The 26,598-nt window shown below is 38.0% G+C and overlaps 1 protein-coding gene across 1 annotated transcript; it reads left to right on the forward strand.

Annotated features, from left to right (window-relative positions):
* Nucleotides 1-813: 813 nt before the first annotated feature.
* On the forward strand, nt 814-26,317 carry LOC146137327 (NADPH oxidase 4-like). The gene is made up of 14 exons (XM_083393866.1): nt 814-935; nt 2,518-2,613; nt 3,001-3,111; nt 5,678-5,762; nt 19,691-19,788; nt 20,351-20,451; nt 21,039-21,119; nt 21,567-21,972; nt 22,610-22,777; nt 23,283-23,406; nt 23,797-24,241; nt 24,689-24,806; nt 25,468-25,637; nt 26,197-26,317. Exons 1-14 carry the CDS (start codon nt 861-863, stop codon nt 26,315-26,317), a joined length of 2,199 nt encoding a protein of 732 aa, XP_083249992.1. The 5' UTR covers nt 814-860.
* Nucleotides 26,318-26,598: the final 281 nt, after the last annotated feature.

Genomic DNA, 26,598 nt, shown 5'->3' on the forward strand with positions numbered 1-26,598 from the left:
TGCAGTGAATAGGCGGGGTTTAATAGAATTGCAGGATAGTCTATAGCCAGTTTGATCGAAGGAATAAATGCAGCAAGCCTGGATTGAGCGAAAAAACGGCATACTTCACGTTGCAGTATTGTGAACAAGTCGTTTTGAAATTACTTAAGTCGGGTCTTTTGCAAAAAGTAAAGTACTAGTACTATTCATCAGTTGCTCAAATCCCAGTCAAGTCCCTTATAAAGGAATTCAACTCCAATGAAAGTCACTGGCATAAAAATAAAACGTTGTAAACCATTACGTAAGTGCACTTGAGTCAAGTCATTGACTTAACTCGTTACAGCACTGCCACCCTATCAACATTGCGCTTTCCAACCGAGAACAACAAAGTGTATAACAACGTTGAATAATGCCAAGGGCAAACGTATAGTTAGGATTGCGTAAATCTTCGAATAAGTTAAATTTATATTTGATTTTTACAGGGAAAAGAATGAGATTCAATGGCGTCGTTTTATAACATCCTGGTTAAACACAAAAGCGAGTAAATGCACCGTAGCAGAAAAACTACCAATATTTCACTTGACATGGCAAATGCAAAGCGGAGAAACTTTTTAACAAACATTTTCAAAGCCTAATTTGTACTTAAAAGACGCAAATTCTAGCAAATTGCACGACTTTGTTGCAAACCTTTTGTTTTTTGTTTTTATTTAGAAACTAAAACAGTAAAAAATCAACGAGTTTTCGATATCGCTTGAATGAAATTCGCCTTTTTCCTGACACAACAAGTTGGCCGACAACCGGGACTCAAAACGCCGCGGAGTAATTCAGCAGCGACCGACTTTGATTGACGTGCAACTGAAAAAAACAACGTTGAGAACGAAATGTTTCCAGGAAAAACGACGCTGCGTCGCCTTCGCCTCTATCTGATCAACGAGGGACTAAAATTGTTCACGGCGGTGAGTCTGGAATTTGCGTCGCCCTTTTTTCGTCGAGCCTCCCATGTTTTATGGAAGGTCGCTCGACCACGAACACGTGCTAAAAGCTGGTTTTGGGGCTCGCATTATTAACAGTCTGTTTTGTCGCCGTTTAGGCCTCGTTTTTGGTGATTTTTTTGACTTGCTAATGTTGTGAATTTATATTATTGGAACCTTGACACAACCAAATGTCGACCTCAAAACTCCTGATAATTAGTAGCGGAATGGTCTTGTAATGTTATTGTCAAGGTCAAACTTTTTTAAGATGCTTAAATGAATGTAGAACCATATTAGCCCCGCCTCGAAAAAAATTATTTAAATAAGATATACTTACGATGCCATTTTTAAAGTACAAGGAATAGGCATGGCATGTGTTCAATACCTTTAAAAGCATATAGTGAAGCAGTAATTTATACGGGGATGGCGTTTTAAAGGCCCGTTGTCCTCTATTGTTCCTATTTGCCTTGGCAAACTTGACTTGGTCGGAAAGCCGTGGTTTCAGTCGGAATGCATACGTCGCGATACCGCAATTCAAACACTCACGCAACATGCTATTGTTTGACCTCGAAGCATTGTTGTCGTTCGCTCAACTCCGTGAACCTGGTACACAATACAAACGCAAGAACCTTCAATTTATTGGTGTGCTTTGAAATAACCCGCATCGCTTTTCGTCGTTATCTAGGAGCATTGGAATCAATCAGGTCTGGGTGGTGGGCCCCATGGACGGATTAATGGCAGCGTTAAAATAAACGATTGTATAGGCCCCCGAATCTTGCAAATCTGCAACCTGCAGTTGATTACCAAATTTTGAATGTGCTTTGTTTAGAAATAACAGCATATCAAATTCTTCAAATAAAGCGTAGCATTTACAAAATAAAACAAAATTGTCAACTTAACAGTGTTGTAATTCATTTTGAATTGAACTAAGTCTCAGTTAAGTCGTTTTTGACAAGTTAAAGGGTTCTAAGGGAAAAGTGCTGGAAACGAAATCCTATAAGTCTACTTTCCATCCGTTATATTATAATCCGTGCCTTATTGGACCCGGACTTTTAGGTTATTGGAACGTGTCAAATTGGCAATTTGCTCGCCCGGTAAAGTAGAGCGATATGCGATCCCTGATCTATACTCACTCCTGTCTAGACAAAAAGTCATCAATCCTCCAAATGGGCTTCCAACTCTCATATAATAAGCTAATTCGCAGCCAAAGTAATCTAACCTCTTCGGTTGTCCATCAAACCGGCACCTTTCCGACACTTTCCTAGCCCTAATCCGTTCTAAGTTTATTTCTTCTTGGAGCGGATGATCGATAGGTAAATGTAAGAGGGCGGGCGGATAGAATGGCGCGTGGTTTTCGTTTTAATGAGCGCCGACAGACGGGATTAAGTGCAGGAAAAGCGAAAAGGCTGAAACAGTAGCGAAATTAGGCGAAGGCGTCAAGTTTCAAATTGCTAAGTTCACTCTGAAGTGCCTTTGTTCCGCTAAAGTTACTTTTTAGAGATAGAAATCACCATAACCGAATAAATGCCCGTCATTTGATTTCAGCTGGATTTTGTTCATTTTACAGATATTGTGGTTCGGTGTGAACTCTGCTCTCTTTTATTTCACTTTCATGTATTACTACACAGGACCCCAGTTCTACTACTTACATCAAATGCTCGGGGTAAGACAGCTCTATATAACCAACGTAAAAATTGATAAAACAAAAAGACAATACTGCAAGTTTACTTATGAAATTCTATTTGTAAACGGCCGAAGATCCATTGTTTTTAACAATATGATCCTGTACAATAAGATAACGTACGCTAAAGCCTGATATGTTTACGCGTAAAAATATCGTTTAAATTAATAGTATAATGTTTCATAAAACAATTATTATACTAACTTTATTTTATTTAAAAATTCTAAACGTTAAAAGTGTCTTGTTATCCTTTTTCTGGTGCGATTTTAACGCCCTAATTTTTAAACCCTATTCGTGTTAGGGGACAATAAACGTAAAATAATAGAACATAACATGAAACCTGAACATTGAACATGTATGTGTCCGCAGTACGGACTGTGCATTAGTCGAGCCAGCGCAGCTTGCATCAACCTCAACTGTAGCGCCCTGTTGCTTCCAATGTGCAAGAGACTAATTACAACTTGCCGAGGACTCAACCACGTAAGTTTGCCTTTATTGAATTTTGGAAACTGTGGTGATTTTAATGTACCGGCAGGTTGAAAAACAGACAACTATATCACAAACGCAAAATGGCAAACCATTCCAGTAAAACCAGAAACTTAGAGCTTTACTGTGGCTTTCAAAACCTGAAACAGACCCTTTAGCCATTACGCACTATTTATTACAACCCTTGTAGTACAAATGGGGTTAAATGACTTCGAACTAAAAACGCTGTTATGCAGGGAAACAGTAAAAAAAATTTATAAAAACCGATTATTTTAAGACTAGTGGTTATTTTTTCAGCTTAACGAACCCTCTTTCTAAACGACACAATATTCCGCGGTCAAAAGGTGCCCTAAGAGCCTATTTTACGTAAAGTTGAAAAAACTATAATACGCCAAACCTTGTATCGCATTTTTCGACATACATTCGTTAAACCATTTGCATGGTTGCCTGCACAAAGGGGTACTGTACTGAAACAGACCTTAGGGCGATTTCGTGTATCGTTTTGCCCGAATCCAAGCAATGTTACGGCATTTATACGAGTTCTCCCAAAGCACTTTAATTCAGAGAAGACTCAAATAGAAATCTGCGCTGCAGTAAAAACAAGGCTGCTCACGAAAATGGTTCAAATATAATCAATGTCGCACTTTTAACCACCTAAGACCGGTTAAGGATGGTTTTAACTAACCTGCCTTACTCGCAAACACATCGTCAGACAGTGGAATAAAACGATAAATATGTAAAAATTAAAACGTTTATCTCCGTAAATCAGCTTTTAACTTGTTAAAGGAAACAAAAATATGATAAAAAACGTTTGAAGCTTGTTGTTAAAAACGTGGCAAAAAGCAAGAATAGGAAATCTTGCTTTGGAAAGGTAGCAAGGCGTGTGTGTATTGCGCGTTGCGCTTAAAGCCTATACAGAAATTTGGGACAACTGATTCGTGGTCAGCCAAGCTGGCTTAAGGAAGACTACATCGGAAAACTAAGAATAACAAAACGTTTCATCTAAAAAAACTCCAAAAGCGTTACAAAGCGACAAAGTTAGGTGCAGAAAAAAAGATAGCTTTTTCAAAATCAAGCGAGGTTTTGGAGCAGCCATAAGAAGAAAACACGCCGCTTGATTAGCACGTGTTCGTTGCACCTCCCTTAAGCCGGCTGCGGCGCTAGCGTCCCGCTACTGTAAACAAACAAATCGGCGCAGCGAGACGCCACACGGGGAATCCCCGTTGGCTTGGTTTCCTTGCTCCGGGTGATTATGGTCGGAGCCCGATGCGCCCTCCCCCCTGCGCCTTTGTTCACTCCTCTATCGCGATTATTACGCTACTTGGCATATCTTTGGGGGAGTGCAGCGTACTGTTCGCTCGACAATTGAAGCTGATGCGTTTTGACGTCTCGGACTTAATCGAAGTTTTCAATTGAAAGTGAAGCTTTAAAACAAAGTCGGATGTATTTTGGTTAACGTACCGAAATTGTATTGGTTTCCAAGATTTTTTTAAGTCGTGAATCCTATTCAAATATAATCAAGATTTTAGAGTCTGACCTTAACCAATATTGTTTTGCAACACCACGCCTAAATTTTTGCAGAATTTAAATAAAACCTTTAGAAATTGTGGGACTACTAATTTAAGGTCAGTTAAGCTGGCTAAAGGGACGGATACGCCCTCCCCCTGCGCCTCTGTTCCCTCCTTTTGCGCGATTAATACGCTACTTGGCTTATCTTTGGGGGAGTGGATCGTGATGTTTGCCGCTCGACGAATGAAGCCTGCTGATGCGTTTTTTGGCGTCCTCACGGATTCTTGTGGGGCATAATTGCTGGAGCTAGAGGGTATAGTCAGACATGGTAAGAAAACCAAATCCCATACAGAAGTAGGTAGCATTTTGAACGTTTCGAATATTTCTTTAATAAAGAGATTCTACGATTCACGGATTTATTTTTCCATAACACGTAAATACAACTCGACCAGCCAAGATAACAGATTCTCAGAGCTGGGAACCTGGACTTTCACGAAATACTTGCCATTGTATAATTTACGGCGATGAATAACTTGGTTTGTTGCGAACACAGCGATCGTTTCCGCCGTTTCAACGCTTCCATTGTTCTCGACACGAAAGCCCCGACGAATATGTGACGTAAATCGCGCTTTTCGCGGCCGGAAATTTACGGAAAGTCGCAAGGCGGGGGGTGTTAGGGGGGGGGGGAGTCGGTTTGGGCGCTTTTTATTGCGACAATAAAGACGACAATGCGCTCTCTATTGGCAATTTCCGACCGCGAATTGTGAAGTGGGCGATAAATTTGCCTCGTGCGGCATTGGAACGCAGGAGAGTACAGCCTTGAATAAGAGGCGATTAGCTATAGCAGAGGTTTTTAAACTGCGGTGCTTGGACCCCTGAGGGGTCTATAACATCCAAATAAAAATTTTGGTCTACAATTTAAAACGAATTAAAAAAACGTTTTAGGGCGATCGCCTTTTATGGATTTATACTTCATTTCACTTTCACATTTGTTGAACCACAAAACAACAAGTTTATTATATTTGTAAACAAGTGATCTGTTATTTTGTAGTGTGTTGGTCGCCAAATCCGAAGGTTGCTGGATCGAAGCCGCTCCTTCCACATTTACTGCGGATACCTGCTGTGCCTTCTCACAGGTTTGTTATTCACATTATTGCTTTAATAAAGCACAAGTTGTTATTTTTACTCACCAAAACCATAAGACAATTGCTTTAGTGGGTTATTTTTTTCAGCAATTACGTTTTTTTCACGCTTAAGTGAAACTTTTTGCCATTCTAAAAGTGTCAGAATTTCATAGTAATCTTTCTTTAAAGATTTCCCCATGTTTCAAGTTAAAATCCAAACTACTTGAAAAATATGTTTATGATGTGATTCATTAGAACAGGGTTTCCCAAATTGTGGTCCGCTGATCATTGGTGGTCCGCGACGACTGCACAGGTGGTCCATGGCGATATGACAATAACTTAAAAAGTCACAAAAACGTCTATGACGTAATCATATATGCTTATCGCCATTCGAAAAATACAGGTGTAACACAAATAACTAATTGATGATTTATGCAGAAAGAAGCAATCGCACCCGCCCCATTGATGTTGTCATTTTTTTGTGGTATTTTTTTCCTTTGTACTGCGGCCCGCGAAATATCAGATTTAGAAATAGTGGTCCGTGGTCCGAAAGAGGTTGGGAAACCCTTCATTAGAAGATTAGATGAATACCCAAGCTTGGACAGCTCTGTAACCTGACTTAAGTAAATACGACTCTCATCACAGTCCAACCAAGCATACAAAGCCAGGACCAAATCTATTGTATGCAAACACGGCACACGTCAAGCCAGTTTCGCTGAATAGCCTTGCAACATAAGGCGTCTCGCCTTGACGGCGTTTTGCAAATTACATTAGCCAGTCAGACAGGCGGGCGCACAATGCGAGCGAATTACTCAAGAGTCCGACGACATTCGATGGCTTTGGGGCGAATTCAAGTCGGAATCTCAAACTGACAGCAAAATATCTCGCTTTGCATTCAGGTCACCGACCCCAAAATTCGTTCTCTCCCTTTCGACGTTAAAATGTAATTGTACACCTCGGAATGATAGACGGTTCGAGTGGTGTTAGAGAGCATTTAGTCTATATTCAGTGTTACGTATTTCATCGTTATGTGAAATCGCATACAGACGCAGAAGTCGTTTTGCGAATATTTAAGCCGAAGACCCCTGTGTTTACATGCAAACACGCCACGTAGTATAACGTAATATAATAGGTTATATTATCTATCTGGGAATTGGGGCCCAATATGGGTTAAGCCCCTGGGAATATCTGCAGCCCCTTTAAACCCAACGACCCCAAATAAAGAGCAAATCTTGAGCTTAAGTGATGTTGTGTACTTAGGCCGCCAAATCTGGCATGTTTTGAATACCTAAACCAGTGGGTGTTAACTGTTGGTAAATACACCCGAAGGTTTTTTTGACAATTGAAAAGGTTAGTTTCATTTTAGCGCTGATTATATTATTTATTATTGGTTGCGGAACATACGATAAATAGATAGAAAACTCTCTTTCGAAGTTTTAAGCCGTCGTTTCAACAGGGTTAATAATTAAATCAAAACGAGAATACGTTAGCAAGTTAATATACTGAATTAATTGTAAAGGTAAAAAGACCATATAGCAAGAATATCAAAGCCCATACAGTAGTAGGTATCATTTTGAACGTTTCGAATAACTCTTAAATCATTTTGAACATATAAAAAGACTACACATTAACGACAACGACACTAAAAGCGTAGAATCATGTATTGGAGGCATGAACAGGCCTGCTGCACATTAAGTCGAACTAGCCCTTTTTTCTGCGGGGATTCGGCATTCGAAAGTCCCGCAGAGTTATCAATTTTGCCCGATTCATTTGGCGCCCGACTATGCGCTGATTGACAGCCAACTTTCAGACGTCGCGCGTCCGACGCCCATCAGCCATTGTGACGTGCATAATGCAGATCGCGCGGTTTTGGTAGGCGACATCTGCGCCGCGTCGCTAATAGGCGGATGCCGGAATCCGAGGAATGACAAATGTGCCGACTTGGCTCTTTGCAGAGATATAGGCGAGGCGGAATTTAATAAAGGCTTTTAGTGGCTTTGACAACTTGAAGACCACCGTCGCTTCATAAATAACCGAATATTAAAAAATATTAAAAGATACACATAAATACGTGTTCAACAACTGTGATCTAGCCCTTCTGAAGTCACGCTTTACCCATAAGATAAACACTTACATATATTTTGCGGTATAACCGCAGGGTTTGAGTTCGGACCTCACGGCAGGTTAGTTGTTTTTGCTAGCCTGCCTTCATCGCAAAATTGATTGACAGATTCGTTTAGTCTGCGATGGCTTTCAGTGTATTAAAAAACATGGATAAAAAGTACATTTTTACACGTTGAAAGTGTAATGACAAGACGTAAACACTGTTTACTTAAAATATTTCAAGTACAATTTTAGGATTTTAAGTAAAGATTGAAGTATGGTTGAAAAATAGATTACTCCTATTACAAATAAAAACGAAAGCATGTATGTGAGACTAGAATACACACCACCCACCAGCAAACCGATAATATTATAGTTTAACAATTACTTACAACATCATCGCAACAAAATTTAAAATTCACGCCTAGATTTCCAGTATTAAACAACTTTAGAAGGAGTATCTGACTCACCAAAATACACACATAATACCATTGCATTGACAAGTCATAAATATTGTAGACTTAAACTAATTTAAGTTTCAATCTGCTCCTTTTTAAATTTCACGCCCATTTATTCCGCTTTAAAAACCTTTTTTGGGGAAAATCGAGTACATACAAACTAAACTTCACAAAGATAGGTACAAAAAGCGCTGTTTAGACTTGATCCTGTTTAGGTTATCGCGGCCTACACAGGTGCGAAGTTGCCCAGCTGGTGAGAGTGAGTGGATAGGCAGAAGTGTTACTGTCGGTAGATTTTATCGCGGGAAGGCTGATGCGGTAGATTAGTGCTTGTCAACCTTTTACCTCGCCACTCGCTCAGAATTTATTTCAAGACCCAGACTGGCGAATTAAATACTGTTTACTTTTGTGAAACCACTATACCTTCAAAATTGAATTTTCGTATGCAGAAATTAGACAAACGTTTATTTAAACCAAAACATTTGTAACAAAAAAAATTATTTTTTCAACTCTATTCTTTCTTGCCAAAAGTTATATACAAACTGCCTGACTAAACAAATAGACAGAAACAAAATGTGTCAAAAAAATTCCACAAAAATTGAAATGTGTGGAAGAAAAAATCTAGTTTTTTTTGCACAAACAAATTGAAATAGCTTTGTGGAAGTTAAACAGCCAATCATGAAATAAGCTGCGCGTTGCCAATATTTGAGAAACGCCACAGAAGAGAAGCTTTTCATGCGGTAAAGTGACGTTTGCGCCAGATTAAAGCTTCACGACAAAAGCCCTTATAGATGCGATGCCGTTTATCGAAACCTTGCACCTGTAATTACTACTGGGCTTCTAAGCACTTCTTTCCGCTCATTTCCTACAGAAATTCGCATTAGGCAGGACTATCCTTCTAAATAAGGCGTTATATAACCGCGTAACTTGACCAGGAGGTAGGTTGGCTTTAATTACATCTTCTTTAGACTGGCTTAATGGTGACGAACATATTCAATGGACGCCAATTCAATGGCAAATTGAACAAATACGTCACCTTAAACTCAGTGGTTGTTTAACCTGGTTCCGCGGACTCCTGAAATCCGTAAATAAGTTTAAAGTTTTTCGCAACATCTTGTTACCGATAGATTATTATCTGGGGTACATCCTTCCAATTTTTATCGATTAATAGTCTTAAAATTTTGTATAGTCTACAGTTAGAAGTTTGTATGAGTACTGATTAAATGGGTAATTTTTCTACCGTGAAAATTTTTCCGTTTTCTTGTTTTAAAATTGGTGAGGTACCTTATTTTAATAAGGCAAGGGGATCAGTACGTTCCCCTTGACGAATTTTGAATTGTATTAAGAAAAGCAAACGCTAAATACGCGTAACTTTCACAGCAGAGTGCTTTAAACAAACAATTTCTGTCGTCAGACTGAGCGCTTTAAATCCAAATACCACTTTTTAAAAGATGCATTCGAAAGGCAAGCGTTTATCACGTCACAACGGCGCAGGTGCTTGTCACTCAAACTAACGCGTACATGGCACAGTAAGTTGCCTAACAGCTAGCAGCAAGGCTGAAGCCTTAATTGCCATCTACTGCTTGGAGCTTTTGTGTCCAAACCCACAATCATCTTTTCCAACAAATAGATCGCGACTCCCGCCATTGTTCATTGTTACCGCCATTGTTTTGCAACAGTGCACTTGACGTTGTTTTGAAGGGTTGGGTCGTCTGGCTCGTACCGGCGCCCGAGTGCGCCAGCGGGAGGCCAAAAGTTCCAGGTGCCACTCGAACGCGGATCCGTTTCGTAGTGACGTCATTGATTGTGATATTTGAAGTGTAGAGAGTCGGTTTGAAAAAATGCATCTAGATAGTGGAAGGCTTTATTTTAAACCTAATTTGAATTGTATTTTAAGGTTTGCTGGAATTGTACAGTTATTTTTTTTACATACTTGGATTTTTTGAAAGTTTAAAGAAATATTATTCACCTCTATTTAGTATTTGATACGTATTCTCAGCCTAACTGCAATTTTCAACTATGCCGAGTTGGATAATTTTTGTTTAATCATATAAAACCTTCGTACACAATGTTAACGATTCATGTTTGTGCTATTTTATATATCATTAACGTTTTTCTACAACCTACAACATTTATTGCCGCAAATTATCCATAATTTCTAAGTTGATCTTTCACCCAAGTATAGTTAGCTTAAAATGTGACCCATACAGCCCAAGTCAACCCAGGGCTTTAAAGTCTTCTATCGCATTTTAAGGGGTCCTCTAATCCCTTTTACGGCGTTTGTTTTTACAGCAAATGTAGTTGTAGGTGTTGTTCCCGGGCCAAGCCCACACATTGAGTGTCTCGTCTAACAATAAAGTGTTTACTGCCTAACAGTCACGCGGTTTCGTGCCGAATTAACGCACTTTATGAGCTGCATTCCTACACGTGTGCAATTTGACAAGCCAAGCTGCAAAGCAAGTTAATTTCACGTTGCTGTCGATGAGATTGATTACAGATTCGTGCAGAACCAGAGGCAGTTTTATCTGACACTAGAACCTGCTCATTTTGAAGTTGTACTCTGATTTTATGCAAGCAATTGCAAACCCGTATTAATAGAACTGCAAATCACAATTTGTAGCATTTTTGCTCCATGTTCTTAAATGTCAAGTTTGCGACAACTGTTTATCGATAACATATAGTCCAATACGCCACCTATCATAGCAGTCAATCTCATTGTATATTGCAAGCTATTCAAACTTAAGTATAGGTATGGTAGGCAAAAAAATTGCAACGTGATGTTAGGATAATGCAATATTTTCACAAATTTTGGGGTATTTTAATTCAGTTTGGGCTGAGTATTTTAAGGTGAATTTTATCGAAATTCCAATATAGCCATGCTATATATATCCACATAAAGTAGATAGTATTTGAATAACCTTACGTCCCAAAAATAAATTGCTTTGGGCATTGTTTGCATTTACGAGGCTACTTAACTGAAACCTGATATTTGCCGGTTGAATTTTCACTTGAAACTTCATCCAAGTGCAGAAAAGTTCGTTCGACCTCAAGTATAGGTTTAAGTCAATTTAGAAAGACAGATGAGGCCGAAGCCTAAAACGCCTCTAACTAATGCGCGACAAGGTATGTTAATCGCAAAACGCCACTGCTTAAAGAAAACACATTAGCGCCCAAATCCAAATCGCCCGCCAACCCAACGGCAACGAACCGCAACGAGGGGTCGCGAACTTTAACCCCGTGTGACGATCAGCTGAGCCTATCAGATCGCTTAACGTCAAGTGGGTAAGCGTGCTGCAAGTGCTTTTTCGAGAGCAGCTCAATTGCATCTTGGAAGACTGGATTACAAAGCGTTCAAGAGCCGGTTATCGGTGTTTAAGTGTCGATAGACTGCGCCCTTATGTCTTTAATGAGCACTCGGTATCTTGTGATGTGCGGGATATTCAACTTTCGACCCTGTTAAAGTATTTTCAAATATTTCTGAACCTCGCTTGGTTTAAAATGCTCAAACCGGTTGAAAAATAAAGCATCACGTCATTTTAAATCGACACCTCATGCAATAATTTAAATCGCGTTTGTTCAACACATACTTGACCTGAAACTCGCTTTAAATAACGAATTGTGCATTATTAAATATAAATTTCAATTATATTACTTTATGACATCGTTATTAAGAGGGATTACAGCAATTATGCGAGTTAATTCGTGGCCTAATGCCCGGTACGGAAGTTATTATTTCATTCAATGCGGGTCGCTGCAATGCTTTGCAAACCTTTGACCTGCAATATTAAACTCTGAGCTCAACTCCTAGCGCTTATGTCACACAACAGCAATATTGCGAAATCAAATTTTGGTTTAAGGACTAAAAAAATTAGTTTTAATTCATTACTAACTAAATCAAGTGCAATGAACAATAAAAGAGCAATTTAATATGCAATCGCTTTGTTCAACTTTTAACACATATGCCGGTTGTTTTTACCTGAAAAGTTTTATGATTTTTACCTTAACATTTTATAGCAGGAAACAGTCCAATTTTTTTAGGCAAACTGTAGAATTAAAATTGCAGGGTGTCGTCTGGGAGTGATTTATATTCAATGTGGTATTGCCAGCCAAAAACGTATGCCACCCATGTTTGGTTCTTATTCAACCAGTCCAACTTACAGCAGCATAATGCGACAAAGACAAGAATATGAGCAGCCAAAAGCTAACTCACCTACCTTTTTTTCAAATTTGCAAAAAAGTGCCGCAAAAAGGCCATCGATAAACCCAGTTCTCGTCCTATAGTTTGCGTTTTGCCAGATCGCCTGACAAAAGGCAGCCGAGGCGAATGAGTAATGCGGGGTTTACCGATTCCCCTGGAGGTGTCGTAACTTGTCAAGTCGCTGGACCCGGGACCTCAGGGCCACAAGGAACGGCATTGTCCCCTTGCTATGACTCACCCCAATTTACGATTCGATTTTCCACCGCATATGCTCAATCATTCAACGCAGTTCATACATATTGGCAGCCGGCGTCTTATAGGGCGCGCTTTGTGTAAGGTAGCGCGCAAATTTGCAGGCTTGCAACATCGGGGCGCACAAGTTGCAATTTAAAGTACTTAAGAGCCATTATCAGATCATCTTCTTTGCCTTTATTTCCGGGTTCATTTCAATGAAGCAATCGTTTTTTGACGCCAATCCTCGGGTCGCCACTCTTTTTTCTTTCCGGCTTACTTTTGATTAAGTAATTATTTGCAGATATGTCTTCTTGATAAGTTGTAATTATAGGAAAGTCCGATACTTCACGTTTTATTTCAAAACTGATAACCTATATCAGGGTGGTCCAACTACTTTTCATCGCGGACCAAAAAAAAGGTTTATTTTATCTTGCGGGCCAATGTTTTTAAATTGCGATTCTTAGGCTTATTGCTGGCAAATTATACATAGTCTATGCTCTATGCTCTTTGGCATATATACTAACTTTATAGAATGTATACCTTTGTTCAGTTACGGTAGTTATGAAATAATTTCAACACCAAAAAATTAAAAAAACAAAAATTGAAGTGAAATTAGCAGATTGAACCCAAACTGACTATCAGTTCGCGGGCCAAAAAATCTGAACTCGCGGGCCAACTTTGGCTCGCGGGCCTGCAGTTGGACCACGCTGACCTATATTTTGGAAAAAAAAACGTACGGCCGCCCGATCCGATGCAGATAATTTAATTACCATACGCTCAAACAATAAAAACAGATTAAATTAAAACATACAAAGATAATTTGAAACGACCATAGGTCAAATATTGTTGTAAAACGTTGCGAGATTGCACACCTCGACTAAGATGCACAAATTAATTTGCCATCGGATCGGCATTGATACCACCCTAGTATCGGACCAGTACCGATACTACCATTGGGCATCGGCTCCGATCCGATATTATCGGAGGCATCAAACGAGCAATACTAACATCAAAACAGTAAAGGCGGTATGGAGCTTAAGAAGCCAGACACCACAGGCAATTATAACCCCAGCATCATAACAAAAGATTTGGTTGCATAGAAGCGCTATGGGAATACGTGCATTTTGACCGCACGCTTTTATTTACATCCCACCCGGCTTCCCTTAAATGTTTTTCAAACTCTTCCCGCGCATTTCGAGTTCCAGAACTGCACAAAGCCCACTGTGACGTCACAACGCGCAAGTGGATGCTTCCCGTTTGCCCGTATCATACCAAGGCCGGAAAAAACTTTCGCATTTACAAAACAAGATCGACAATGGCCGCCCCGAATTCCCCGACCGCAATTACCGGTGCGTATAAGCGGCAAGCAGCGCGCGCGATCCTCTTTATTACGTCACAGGTTTGCTGTCGCTGAGCATGTCGCAGTGCACGGGACAGCCGGGCAACTGTCTCTGTTAATGTTTGGTCGGAAACGCGATTGAATTGTGGTCGGGAAACTCGAAAGTTACCTGTGTGCTAAAAATAGAAGGTTGGATAATATTACGCGTCGCTGCAATTGCAACTTTTTTTTTAAGTCCATCTCACTAGGACAGGAAATATAAAAGCGAGTTTGACTAACTGTTTTTTTTTTTGTATATTTGTTTAAGGTTATACAAGTCAAAGATAGATCCTTTTCAATAAATTAACTTTTTTAGCGAAACTCACAAATTTATTCATTCCAAGAAACCCGATCCTTTGACTGAAAATTATTATAAGCAATTGAAGTTTTTCTACTTTTTTTCAATCGTACTCCGAAACGTAAAAATTCTTCACTCGAAGTACTTCAACGAGAAAATACACCGCGAGCGCACAACTGGGGATGTCCGATAATATCGGATCGGAGCCGATACCCGATGCCAAGGCAGTATCGGTACAAAAAATAAAATAGATTGACAACATAAGTTAAACTTCTAAATTTCAAGGCAAATTTTTGCATATTATCCTAGAAAAAAAAATTATTGAACGTTTTAATTTCATCTATTTTGCTTGTTTGAGCATAGTAATGACGTCATTCGGTATCGAATCGGATCGCAAAAATATTGTCCAAAATATCGGATATCGGAACAAATGATCAAGTATCGGACATACCTATGCTCGCAAATTTCAACCCCCTTTAGTTCCCACGCTTAAGACCGCACAGAACTGGTGCTTGTGGGCAAAACACGAGCCAAACGATAAATCGCGATTCGGCGACTGTTGTCAAACAAACGAGGCATTGTGACGATGACAATCAAATTATGACGGAACGTCGCGGAATGGCAGACAAACGTCGCGCGATGAAAAGTCGAAATGTCGTCAAACATGTTGGCTATTAATCAGTTTAGGATAATAAAATAGGCTGTAGAAATACATTTGGGTACCAGGTTGTACTTTCCACCCACAAATACTCATTTGGTAATTCAAACGCATTCAAGCAAATTATTTTATTCAAAATAATTTTGTCGAAACCATAAAGGTCGAGTAAATCGACCTCATCTTGATGAAGACATTTCGATACATACTTGTATCATCTTCAGTTAATGTGACGATAATACAAGTTCGTATCAAAGCGACTTAATCAACATGATTCAATTTACTCGGACTTTTTGGCTTTGAGATTCTTTATTTTCAAGCTAAATTACAGATCCGTGCATAGTGTACTTAAATAAATTTTAGTTTGAATAAAATAGTCTGAATGAAACTTTAAATGAAAATTAAAATGTTGATGAACATGCTCTCATAGGATAAAATATAATTTAGGCCTACATTTAAAATTTTTATTGGTTTCTCAGCTTTGCACTTAGTTTGATCTTAAATTAACTCTTGAAAGTTTTTATTACCTTTACCAATAAATGTAAAAAAACGTAGCGATTCATTCAAAACCACTCGGATTTTAAACATCTTCGCGCCTAAATGTGTTGAAAAACGTCCAACCCAGCTGGGAATGTCCTTTCTATATTTAGACTTGAGTCTAATATAAGCTTTTGTAGCTCAATTGAGTCAAGTGGATGACTCATCTAGCTAGCCAACATTGCACTTATGGACCGGCCTCGGTTTAAAGTCCCTTTGGCGAAGCACATAATGTGAATAGGCTGATATTTTCACGTTAGCCCACATTTTAAAGCGTATTACAAAACTAATGATTGTATGGACAATTAATCTGTTTTTCAGTCATTTGATGAAATGTTTCCAAGATTCAAAATTTGGTCGAAACCCAAGCTAAAAATGGCCTGTTGTTTTTCACGTGTATAGCACTATTTTTGAAGCGCATAAGACTGATTTAATGAATATTTTATCAGATTTTTATTAAAATGAACTTTTTTTGTTGACACATAATTAGGCTGGGTATAGTATACAACTCCAAACTACCTTACTTTCCCTCAGTCATCAGTGGAAAAACTGTGATGAGTAATGATCTTGTTGAACTTTGTGCAATCTTGTTATGTTATGTTTAAACGCACACGGTCCTCGAAATCATCGTTTAAGGGCTTGTTTCGCGAGTATAAACAACGGTTGTGTGGGTGACTACTTGTGTGGTCTTGGGTTTGTTTTCATTGTTGGATCACCCACGTATAGTTACAAGAGAGAAAAGCGACTCATTCGAGTTACGAGTACCGAAAAATTGCTCGTCTATCACTTGGTTAATTAAAAGGTTCTGCATTTTTTATTGATATTTCCCTGACATACTGTTATTTTAAAAGACGTTGTTTTGAAAAGCAAGTGTTTCACTTATACATGTAAGAGTCGTTACCACAGTAATGTCATGACAGCGGAGTAAAGCGGATTCTCCTCTTGGTTCAGTAAAATAAATGTTATAGTCTACTCATTTTTTTCATCATTAGAAAAATGATCTTGGCGATTTGTGGGCTAAATAGAACTATCGTAACGTACTCAGACGAAATGTATATTCCTCGAAGAAAGTTTTGATCTTGTGTTTCACTCAGTTTTAAAACTAGTTTTATTGTTTAGTTTACGTTTTGATTTGGTGCGTGTTTAAAACTGGCGGTAAAAAGAACTGTTGTCTACGGGCAACTTCTTTAAACGTCATATTTACCCCGCATATGGGCCCAGCAAACTGTTATGTAGGTACCAGGATAAGATTTATTTACAGCTTACGATTTATTTAAAACGTTCACAAAATGCTACCTACTACTGTATGGGCTTTGATGTTCTTAGTACGTCGTACGTAGTTCAGGTTTTTAATTGGCAAATCCCATTTAATATCCGCGAAACCGTGGTTTACGGATAAGGTCACATAAGTAAAAAGTTCTTTAAACGCCATAGTACACTTATGCGCCCATGCAGCTGTTATGTTGGTACCAGGATACCCCACCCCCGCCTCTTTTGTGTTCGCATAACCCCGAGCGCTTTGTACCCCAATACCCCATAATCCACTTCATATTGCGTGGCTTCAAGCAGGATAAACCATACATAGGGTCGGGAACCTTTGAATTCTGGGCGTGTACCAAAATAGCGTGTTTAGTATCGCTCCATTGATTGAGAATGAATGACCCGTTTGACGGCGATTCATATCAATGGATTGGGTTCAAAGTCCACAGTTTAACATGGTCTTTGGTGAAAAAAAGGATATATTTTCAGTTGCAGGGCGTATCCTTATTTTTACGTCGCCAAAAACAATATGTGTTTGCAATAAGGGCTATATTATTTATTCACAATAAGTATATAGCCATGAACGATTCTACATAAAACTTGTAAATGTTTGCCCCTGGGCCAAAGCTATTTAGCTGGCAGTTTTACTTTGTTTCTATTGGAGTTGTCACAGTTTTCGCAAATATTTTTTTTTTCTTTTTTATCTTAACCATTTGATTTACGCTTTTAAAATAAACAGTCAAGTTTATGCCAAAGAACATTTACTAGATTGGCAATAATTTGTAGATCACGTATAGCGTACAAGATTCGTCTTTCAAATTAAGACTTAAATGTGTAATTAATTTTTTAATTTTTTGCCAAGGAATCAAACGAAGATATAACATCGAGTATGAAACCTGTGCTTTTTTGTTTGGGGCCCATGAAAATTAAACAGAACTATAAAAATCGTTCATGTTTTGATTCTTACACATAATTCAGACTTTCTGATGCTGTAGTCTGAATTGGGTGTTGTAGCCTCTTTGTAATGAACAAGGGCGTTGTTGGACTGTTGAATATTTCTCTACCTTGTTTGTATTTATCGGTACGCCTCCTCAGTAGCCTTCCAAATGAGTCTGAGCCTATACAGCGGTCACCAATATCCGGTGGCACCTCGTTGAAATATGTTGCTGTCAGTTGTGAGTTGCTAGCAAGGTAGAATGGCTGTATTTGGCAAGGCTACAGCCAGGTCTGTTTACGATAGCATCGAGTGCGGTTCTTAATACAACGCACCACAGTTCATCGCACGCCGTATTCGGACATCTATAGGCCTTGTTGCGTGCGACTGATGTTGCCAAATTTCCAGGACTGCAGAGTTTTTGCGCCGGTTCCTCCCGACGCTTTTGGCCGTTGCGTAACCCCAAATATCCGAAGTTATTAATCATAACCAATGCCGACCCTTAACAAGTTCTATAACTCTGCAACAACTCATAATTGCACTGCCAGATTTAACCAAGTGTTTTTCTTTATTGTTTAACTGCTAATAATCAAAGTATTCTTTCGAATAACAAAATCTTCCTGAATCCGAAGTGTGAAAACAAACGATTCTGGTTGCACATCAATGATAAAGATTAAACTAAGTATAGAACTTAGCAAACCGAAAATCAGTTTGTTTGGATGTTATAAAAAGATAAATATATTTCGCTATAAAGCATCATCAGTATCTAAAAACATAACACAACAAAAGTCAAGAATACACTATAAAAACCTAAACCAACTGTTCTAGGCAAGTGGTGCACTACGCAAGCCGCAACTGCTGCAACTAAATGACGATGCAATCAGTAAAGTGTTTGACTGCTGTATGTTTTTTTCGCCCGTTGCAATATCATTGCCCTTTTTACGATTTCCTGAATATGCTAGCAAAATGTTGGTACATTCAATGAAAAAATATTTGCCGGAAGAACAATTTTACAATGGATACAATCTTAGGCAGCAAAAGTTTATTAATTTTACCAAATGGAGCGCTATGTTTAGTTGACAAAGTCCTGTTTAATGATAAATTGAAAGTAGTGTGCTAGTTTCTTATGTTATTTCACTTCCCGTTAACTTTAAATGGCGCAAAACTGTTTTCGTGTTTTGAAAATAATTTATGCTCCGTCACTTTCGGTTAGAATGAATCAGGGTTTAAGATAGGGCGAATTTAAGGAAGCGCGAGATTAATCTGTAGCTCTGGAATTTGTTTTTCGAAAAGGTAGCGACGGTGTATTTCAGTTGGATTTTTGAGAAAATGAAATTCTCCCAAAGCAACAACACGATAGTTGTTTTGCAAAAAAGCGAGTAACTTTTGGTATCTTATATTATTGAGGTTATTTTTCGCATCGCTTCACTTATTTAGTCGAAACAGTTTTCAAAAATTTGACGTAACGCCCATAATTGTCGCTATGAACGCCTTTACAAAGAACGAATGGAATGGAACTGCGACCATCTCCACAGCGAAAGAGATCCATTAAAATGTTTTACCAAAATTCATTTTTCCATATTTTGATTGACAGGAAACAAATTTTGTGATGACGACACGAAAAATTCCTCCGAGGTTACTATTTAAAAGTTTTAAGCCACTTTGGCAAAAATAAATATATATAGGAAAAAAACATGTTTTTTCGTCAAAAAATTCCGAATTTTGACGTAACCTGAACATTTAATGACGTAATCATGTCGCGGTATTTTGATTCCGAGCGAAACACTTCAAAGTACATTTTCTCACCTCGAATAGCAGCAAAACCCGTTTTAGCTGTTTTAGTACAAAATTACGTGATAACAATTGCTCTTGTTTTGTCACACAGCCATCCATTGTGGAGCGCACGCGTACAACGCGATTTTCTTCTCGAAGCGTTTCAACAGCAGATACAAAGACCTCAACGTGGCAAAGTACGCCGACCAGGTGAGAATCAAAGTTTCTTAAGTAAGAATCGAACTACGAACCTATGGAGTCCGTGACCCATTTTATACGATTTCTATAATTATTATTTGAGCAGGAATTTAAATATTAGGTCAAAATTATCTCCTTTTAAATCATGATCAAATTTCAGCGTTGTTTTGTCAAATTATAGCTTATGGAAGCAACAATTGAACATGTATGGCAATTGAGAGACTGATATTTAATTTCAATTTAGTAAACAAGTATTTATTTTCTTTCCTATTAGTCGAAATTACCTCCGTTTTAAATCATCATCAAATTGCAATGTTGTTTTGTCAACGTTTAGCCAATAAATTTTAGGTGTACATTTTGAGCCAGCTGAGAGACTGAGGATTAATTTAAATTCAATTGGACAGAATAGGCCTATTTTTTTCTTTCTTTCATCGACGTTTTAAATTCCAGCGCGTTGTTCTACCGAAATATTTTCTAAACAACAACATTTCCCCGAAGTTTATAAATTGCACCTTTGCTGACATCTAGCGGTAGTAAAATATTTCACACAACTGAAGATATTGTTGTGTTTTAGAACCCACTTCTCATGCTGGTGACAACTGTGGCGGGAATAACTGGTCTGATGTTGGTCACTTGTGTTGTTCTCATTTCGGTTTACGCTTCAAAACCAATGAGGTGAGTTGAAAGATGTTAACAAAAGTTTTTCTTGTTGTTAAGCCCGAGACTTGACTTCAGTCTTTTGGACAAATTACTTGACTTAATTTTTTTGACAAATAATTCGGGTTTAAAGTGTTTCATTAGGCTTTTTTTTAGAAAATTGGGTATTTGCCATTGTATACATGGGATATACGTGCATAGCGAAACCGGAAATTAGGATACGCAATCGTTCACGAATCGACAATCGATCGTATGTACAACACCCTGGTCAAATTGAGCACAAACTAGGACTAAATGGTTCTAGTATTTCAAAAAATATACAACGGTTTGCAGTATGTTAACCGTAAAGCGTATTTAGCTATTTAACCAGCCAGTCTTGATATATGTTTATTTGTCGGATCGTAGTGAATTTTGAACTTTATCTTCATTCTTGCACATAAAACAATTTGCTTGGTATATGCTTCGTTTTTTTTATTTTTTTATTTTTCAAAATCGGACGTAGGCTATTTACCAATTTTATTCGTTTAAAGTTTGATTTTTATGACCCCTTCCAGTTTGCATGCTGTTTTTCAAGGATGTATGTTTAATTTCTTACTATTTTCCAGGAAAAACAGCCACACACGATTCTGGAAGACTCACCATCTCTTTATAGCTTTCTACACACTCCTCTTCATTCACGGGTTCGAGTGAGTAACACAAATGTTTTTTTAGGATTTAGCCTAACTATAATTTTAAAGGTAAATAGTATCGTGTAACAAATGGAATATGTTTTTATTGCCGTTTACTAGAATGAAGGTTTATTGATTTTAAGCTATAAAATTTATAAAAAATTGTAACGTTAGATATTTCTTTTTGGATGTATGTTCATTAATATGTGTTTTGTAGGGTTAAATACTAATTGTTTTAGAACTACGTAAAATTTTGACCGTTGAACACAACAAACAATTGCAACATTGCAATTTTAGTAAGGTTTTTTTTGTTACATGAATAAAAATTTTTTACATGAAATAAAATTTTTTTTTTTACATGAATAAAACCCACAAATCCGTAACACAAAATACTTATTTCATAATGCTACTGTAGGCACAAGCTGGGGCTATCATTCGCTAACAGTCATTGTTTTTTTTCTACAGCGGCGTTATCAAATATCAAACAAACATAAAGGAACACCGACCAGGCTGCTTCGTGCCCCTTGGGGATTCCCCCTTAAACGTCACCGCCCCCATTTTACTCCCGGAACCGGAGCCCCACCCTCACCCCGAAGAAAATCCCAAAATGCCGAAGAAAATCGCCATAAACGAGAAAAAAATGATCAACTTAATGCCAGAGCCGATGGACGTCCTCTTGCGCCCACGTGCGGTTAATGAATTGGAGGACATTTCTCTCTCACGCCCACTTGCGGTTGCTGAACCGGAGCCGATTCCTGAGCATAAAATGATGAAAAAGAACGACTCTTTTCGCGTGTTTGTGAGTGGAAAGTGGATCGATGTGGCAGAATGCAAACAGCCACCACCCAAGTTCGATTCTTGCCCCAAAGAGGTTCATATAAGTGTTATTTTTAGTTTGAATAATATATAATAAGTTTATTCCTATGTGACCGTAAATTTTGTAGTCCGTGTTAAAATAGTTTAAAGCTGGGCGCTGCAAATTTGTTATATTATCATATAATGTGTCGGCGTACATTTTTTTAAATTTTTTGTTTTGTGTTTAATCGAATAAATGTCTCCTAAACCATGAGAAAGAAAACCCAAAGTAAATTGAAACTAACAATTTATTAAATGTTTAGTTTTTTGTGGTGCGCTCGAATGGTATGACATTTTAATTCGAAAACAATAAAACGAAATTCTGGTCCGAGCCAAAAATCATTTGTTTTTCACCATTCGGATTTAGGCAGATTCTGTTATTCGAACGAAAAATCTGAATTAAATACTTTCATTAAAGAATCTCTAGACAACCAGCGAACGTAGAGAAAACAAATCTAAAATATCTCAGGGAAAACGACCTTTTTGACCTTGAAACCTTACAAAACTTTAAGGATTCTGCTTCACGGTAAAAAAAATCCCCCAAAAATGTGGTTCAGTTACGAAAGTTTTGTATTTTCCGTAACAACTTTGCTTTAATCGGATTATTAAAAGCGTTTTGAGCAAACAGTAAAACGCGGAACTTTCTTCCGCAGACGTGGATCTGGATCGGCGTTCCGCTTCTTCTTTACCTGCTCGAGCGCACATTACGTCACTTCTTTGCAACCACCACCGACGCTGCGATCATCGGATACAAGCAGCATGCAGGTGACGTCATCGAACTGAAGATTGCGAAAAAATCGTTCAAGGCCAAGTCGGGGCAGGTACGTTTAAGTTCAATTTACTGTACGCATTATGGTTTGACGTGGGCTAAAATTTTTATTCCAGACAGGGACCTGTTTAAAAGGTTAAAAAACATTGTACTTCTTGGAGCATAATGGTTGGAGGTTGTGCTTATGAAATTGACTTCTAAGTATTGTATTTAACTAATTATTTAGCTTCAGTTTATATATACTACTGTATATAAACTATAAGTATATAAACTATTTGCTTGTGATAAACAACTTTCGAGTGTCAGTGGCCCAACAGTCCCATGTTTTTGTTCACTACAAACGGTTTTGTCGCAAATATTCTTTTAAACGAAAATTCTATTCCGTGCACTGAGTCGCTAAACACGATTAATCTAAAGAGATGAAATATATAAACTTCGCAACTATTCAATGAAAGATACACACACATTTGTGTTCATGCGAGATACAAACACATTCGGAACTAGGTACAAAAAAGCGATACGTTTCGAAAAACAACAATTTATTTCTAATTCTGCAGAGCATCTGGCTTCGTTGTCCGTCCATTTCTAAGATAGAGAGTCACCCCTTTACATTGACGTCGGTACCCAGCAAATCAGACCCGACCTTCGGAATCCACATCAAGGTTTTGGGCGACTGGACGAGTAAGTTGATCAAATATAAGTAAAAGTTGGTTAACTTAGATAAAATGTGTACGGTACTTTAAGAGTATTGGTAATATTTTCTGCTTTTCCTGCTGCCGTAAAAATGCAAAAACACAGTGTATTTATTTTTGTTTATGAAAGTTGGATCACAGTTGTACATGTCTGTGTATATAGATTGTTTAATTATATAATGTATGAATAGTTCAACTAAAAGCGTCAAATTTATTACATAAGATTACTTACAGACTCCTTATTTTGCATAGTTTGATAAACAGGGCAACATAAAATATTTTTTAATTGATCTATGTCACTGTGTCATAAAAATTTCATTTAAAAAAACAGAAATCCATTTTAAAATATGTAAAACAACCCAAATCCGTTTTTTCGCAGGCGAATTCAGGGACTTAGTTGTAGACGGCGACTGGAGCAACTACAAGCCAAAACAAGCCGACCCCGACACGCCCACCTTTCCAACCAATCAGCAAACAGCAAAACGATGCAGTAGAGACGATTCGTTCGCCGACTGCCAACTTAACATGGAACCATCGAAGTTATCGAAGCCGTTGGACCCAGATGTGGCTTCTTTATACGATAATGTGAGCGGTTCTAGCCTTGAGGACGTAACTAGTGGTGCTGAAATGGATACTAGAATCGCGATGACTGGCAAAGAGTCAATAGTTGAACCAAACTCACTTGAAATTCAACGTTTTCCGTCGATATTCGTCGAGGGTCCTACCGGTAGCCCTATGGAGGATATTTACAAGTACAAGGTTTCGGTTTGCTTTGCTGGAGGAATCGGAATTACACCCTTTGCGTCAATTCTGAATACTCTCCTGTGAGTAGAAATGTACGCTTTTCGAAAATATTTTTTTTAAGTAGGCACCTCTAACATTTGCAGTAAATCGATTGAATACATATGGTTATCAATATAACATTAATAAAACTTGTCGATCTGATTCAAAATTAAAACTTTAAAAAAATGAAAAAAGGGTTTAAAAACTTTTTGAAAGCCAGACAAACTGTAAAAATAATCGTTTTATTTCTACTATTTTTTTTTGTTTTTTTTATGTTGATTGAAGGCTATATGGAATAAAATGGTTATTCTAATTCGCGCTGGTAGTTTTTTAGTTTTAAATAGTCGATGTGCTGCAATTGTAAGATCTGCCATTAACCTAATTTTTGTATAGTTTGAACATCAATGACTTAATTTGTAGATAAAATAGGCTAAATTTATGCAGAAAATTCATACGGCTTGCAATAACCCCTGAAATATTTTCCACAGAACGAACGATACTAAAATATCTCGAATGAAGCTCCGGCGTATTCACCTAATATGGGCGTGTCGTGACGTGGCGTCCTTTGATTGGTTCGCCACCTTAATAAACCAGCTTCACGAAAAGGTAATTGTTCTGACGCGGAATATTTCGACAGTTGAAAAAAATACAGTGTTATTATTTTTGCGGAAGGCTCGATCCATTTATCCCCATTTCATCCAATCCCCTTTCGATTTTTATTTGGTTTGTCAAACAAGCAAACTTACACGCGTCATCGGAACAACTGATTAATAAAACTTTGTGCAACCGGATGCGTTTTAGCTTTTCGGCAAATTGTAGGCTCAAAGATTCCGCTGTTGTTAAATGTAGAAAGGAATATGTCAAGTTTCGTTAGCTACGTGGAGCGCCAGATTTCACACGGAAATTGAAACTTTGTAAAGCAGTGTGTTTACCCTTTCAGCACACGCGGCATACTTTCTGCAAAACACAAATGTAAAATTCCTCACTACTAAAATGTCAAGAAATTATCATGAATTATTAGTAATCTAATAGTTGGATTAAAGTCTCGCATGCTCAAAACATGCCAATATAATAAGAACAGATTATTTTCCGAAAAATAAATTCGACGTGCATTTTGGCAATACGATGGCTTTCGATGTACTGTAATTGTTGGTCAAAACGCAGCTTTAGAACGGCTAGATCACAGTTCTTAACACACTTATGTGTGTGCATGCTTCGTTCATTGCATTTGGCAATGTTTAAATTACACCGCTTGCTTTTTTTACAGCTTTTAAGCAGCAATAATCCCGATCTGTTGACTGTGAGCTTGTATCTGACCAACAGCGCGCAAGAAATCGACATTACTGAGAAGGCCACGTCACTAGAACGATGCAAGATTGCCGTGGGACGTCCCCCAATTGGCGAACTGCTGCTTAACACCGCTACCTGTCACCCAGGGTAAATATATATGTAGAATTGTAATCGTTGCATTTTGGTCATTTACCAATACTGGCCTTACTATTAGTAATGTCAAATGTCACTTTAAATCCAGGAAACGACAAAATTTGGAACCCATTATACCAAAACATTTAGTGTGTACAACTCAGAATAAACCTCTCATACATGATTTCAATTGTAAATTGTAACAATTGATACAATGCATGGCAGTGTAACGCCAAATTTGGTCCGGTGCCAAAACTGATCCGGTGGGATAAATTTTGGCGTTGGAACAGCCGCTAAAACAGGTCCGGCTAGGCCAAAACTGGTCCGGCCTTCAAAATCGCTTATTTATTCCTAAACTCTAACTCTAACCGGGCCAGTTTTGGCGCTTGATTACGACCAAAATCGATCCGGCCGGACCGATTTTGGCCAGACCAATTTTGGCGTGACAGCAGCAACAGAGTATTCATGCATAAGTTCAATCGAAAAAAAATGGTAAATTGTATTTCCTATTTCATATAACAAATCCAAAATCAAGCTTAGAAATCATTTTACCATTTTTGTTTCTTCGCTACAGAACCACTATCGGGGTGTTTTGCTGTGGTCCACGAGGTCTCATTTCTTCAGTACGCCATCACTGCTTCCAAACTACCTCGAACTGCAAAGCAAAGTTTGTTTTTAGCAAGGAATCGTTCTAGTCAGTTAATCTCTACAACTGTTTTATTATTGAGCCATTCTAGTCCATTCATTCATTATATTGTTATTATTATTATCAAGTTATTTTAGTCAATTTATTTCTATCATTGTTTTTATTTTTGAATCTTTTTAGTCCAATAATTTCAATTATTGTTTTTTTTTTTATTATGGAGTCGTTTTAGTCCATTTATTTCTATTATTATTGTTGTTCTTACCATTATAAAATTTCACCTATTATTGTGTCTTCTGTGTTCCAGTTTGTTGCAAGTTCGATTTTTTTTAG

The sequence above is a fragment of the Ascidiella aspersa genome, chromosome 7 (assembly GCF_963924565.1).
Source record: "Ascidiella aspersa chromosome 7, kaAscAspe10.2, whole genome shotgun sequence".
Lineage (NCBI taxonomy): Eukaryota > Metazoa > Chordata > Ascidiacea > Phlebobranchia > Ascidiidae > Ascidiella > Ascidiella aspersa.

What these genes read in the sequence shown, in the direction of transcription:
- LOC146137327 (XM_083393866.1), top strand. Translation starts at nt 861, where the DNA reads ATGTTTCCAGGAAAAACGACGCTGCGTCGCCTTCGCCTCTATCTGATC. An exon ending in ACTTACATCAAATGCTCGGG is followed by an intron (nt 2,614 to 3,000) that starts GTAAGACAGCTC and finishes ATGTGTCCGCAG; the next exon opens with TACGGACTGTGCATTAGTCG. An exon ending in CCTGCTGTGCCTTCTCACAG is followed by an intron (nt 5,763 to 19,690) that starts GTTTGTTATTCA and finishes TTTGTCACACAG; the next exon opens with CCATCCATTGTGGAGCGCAC.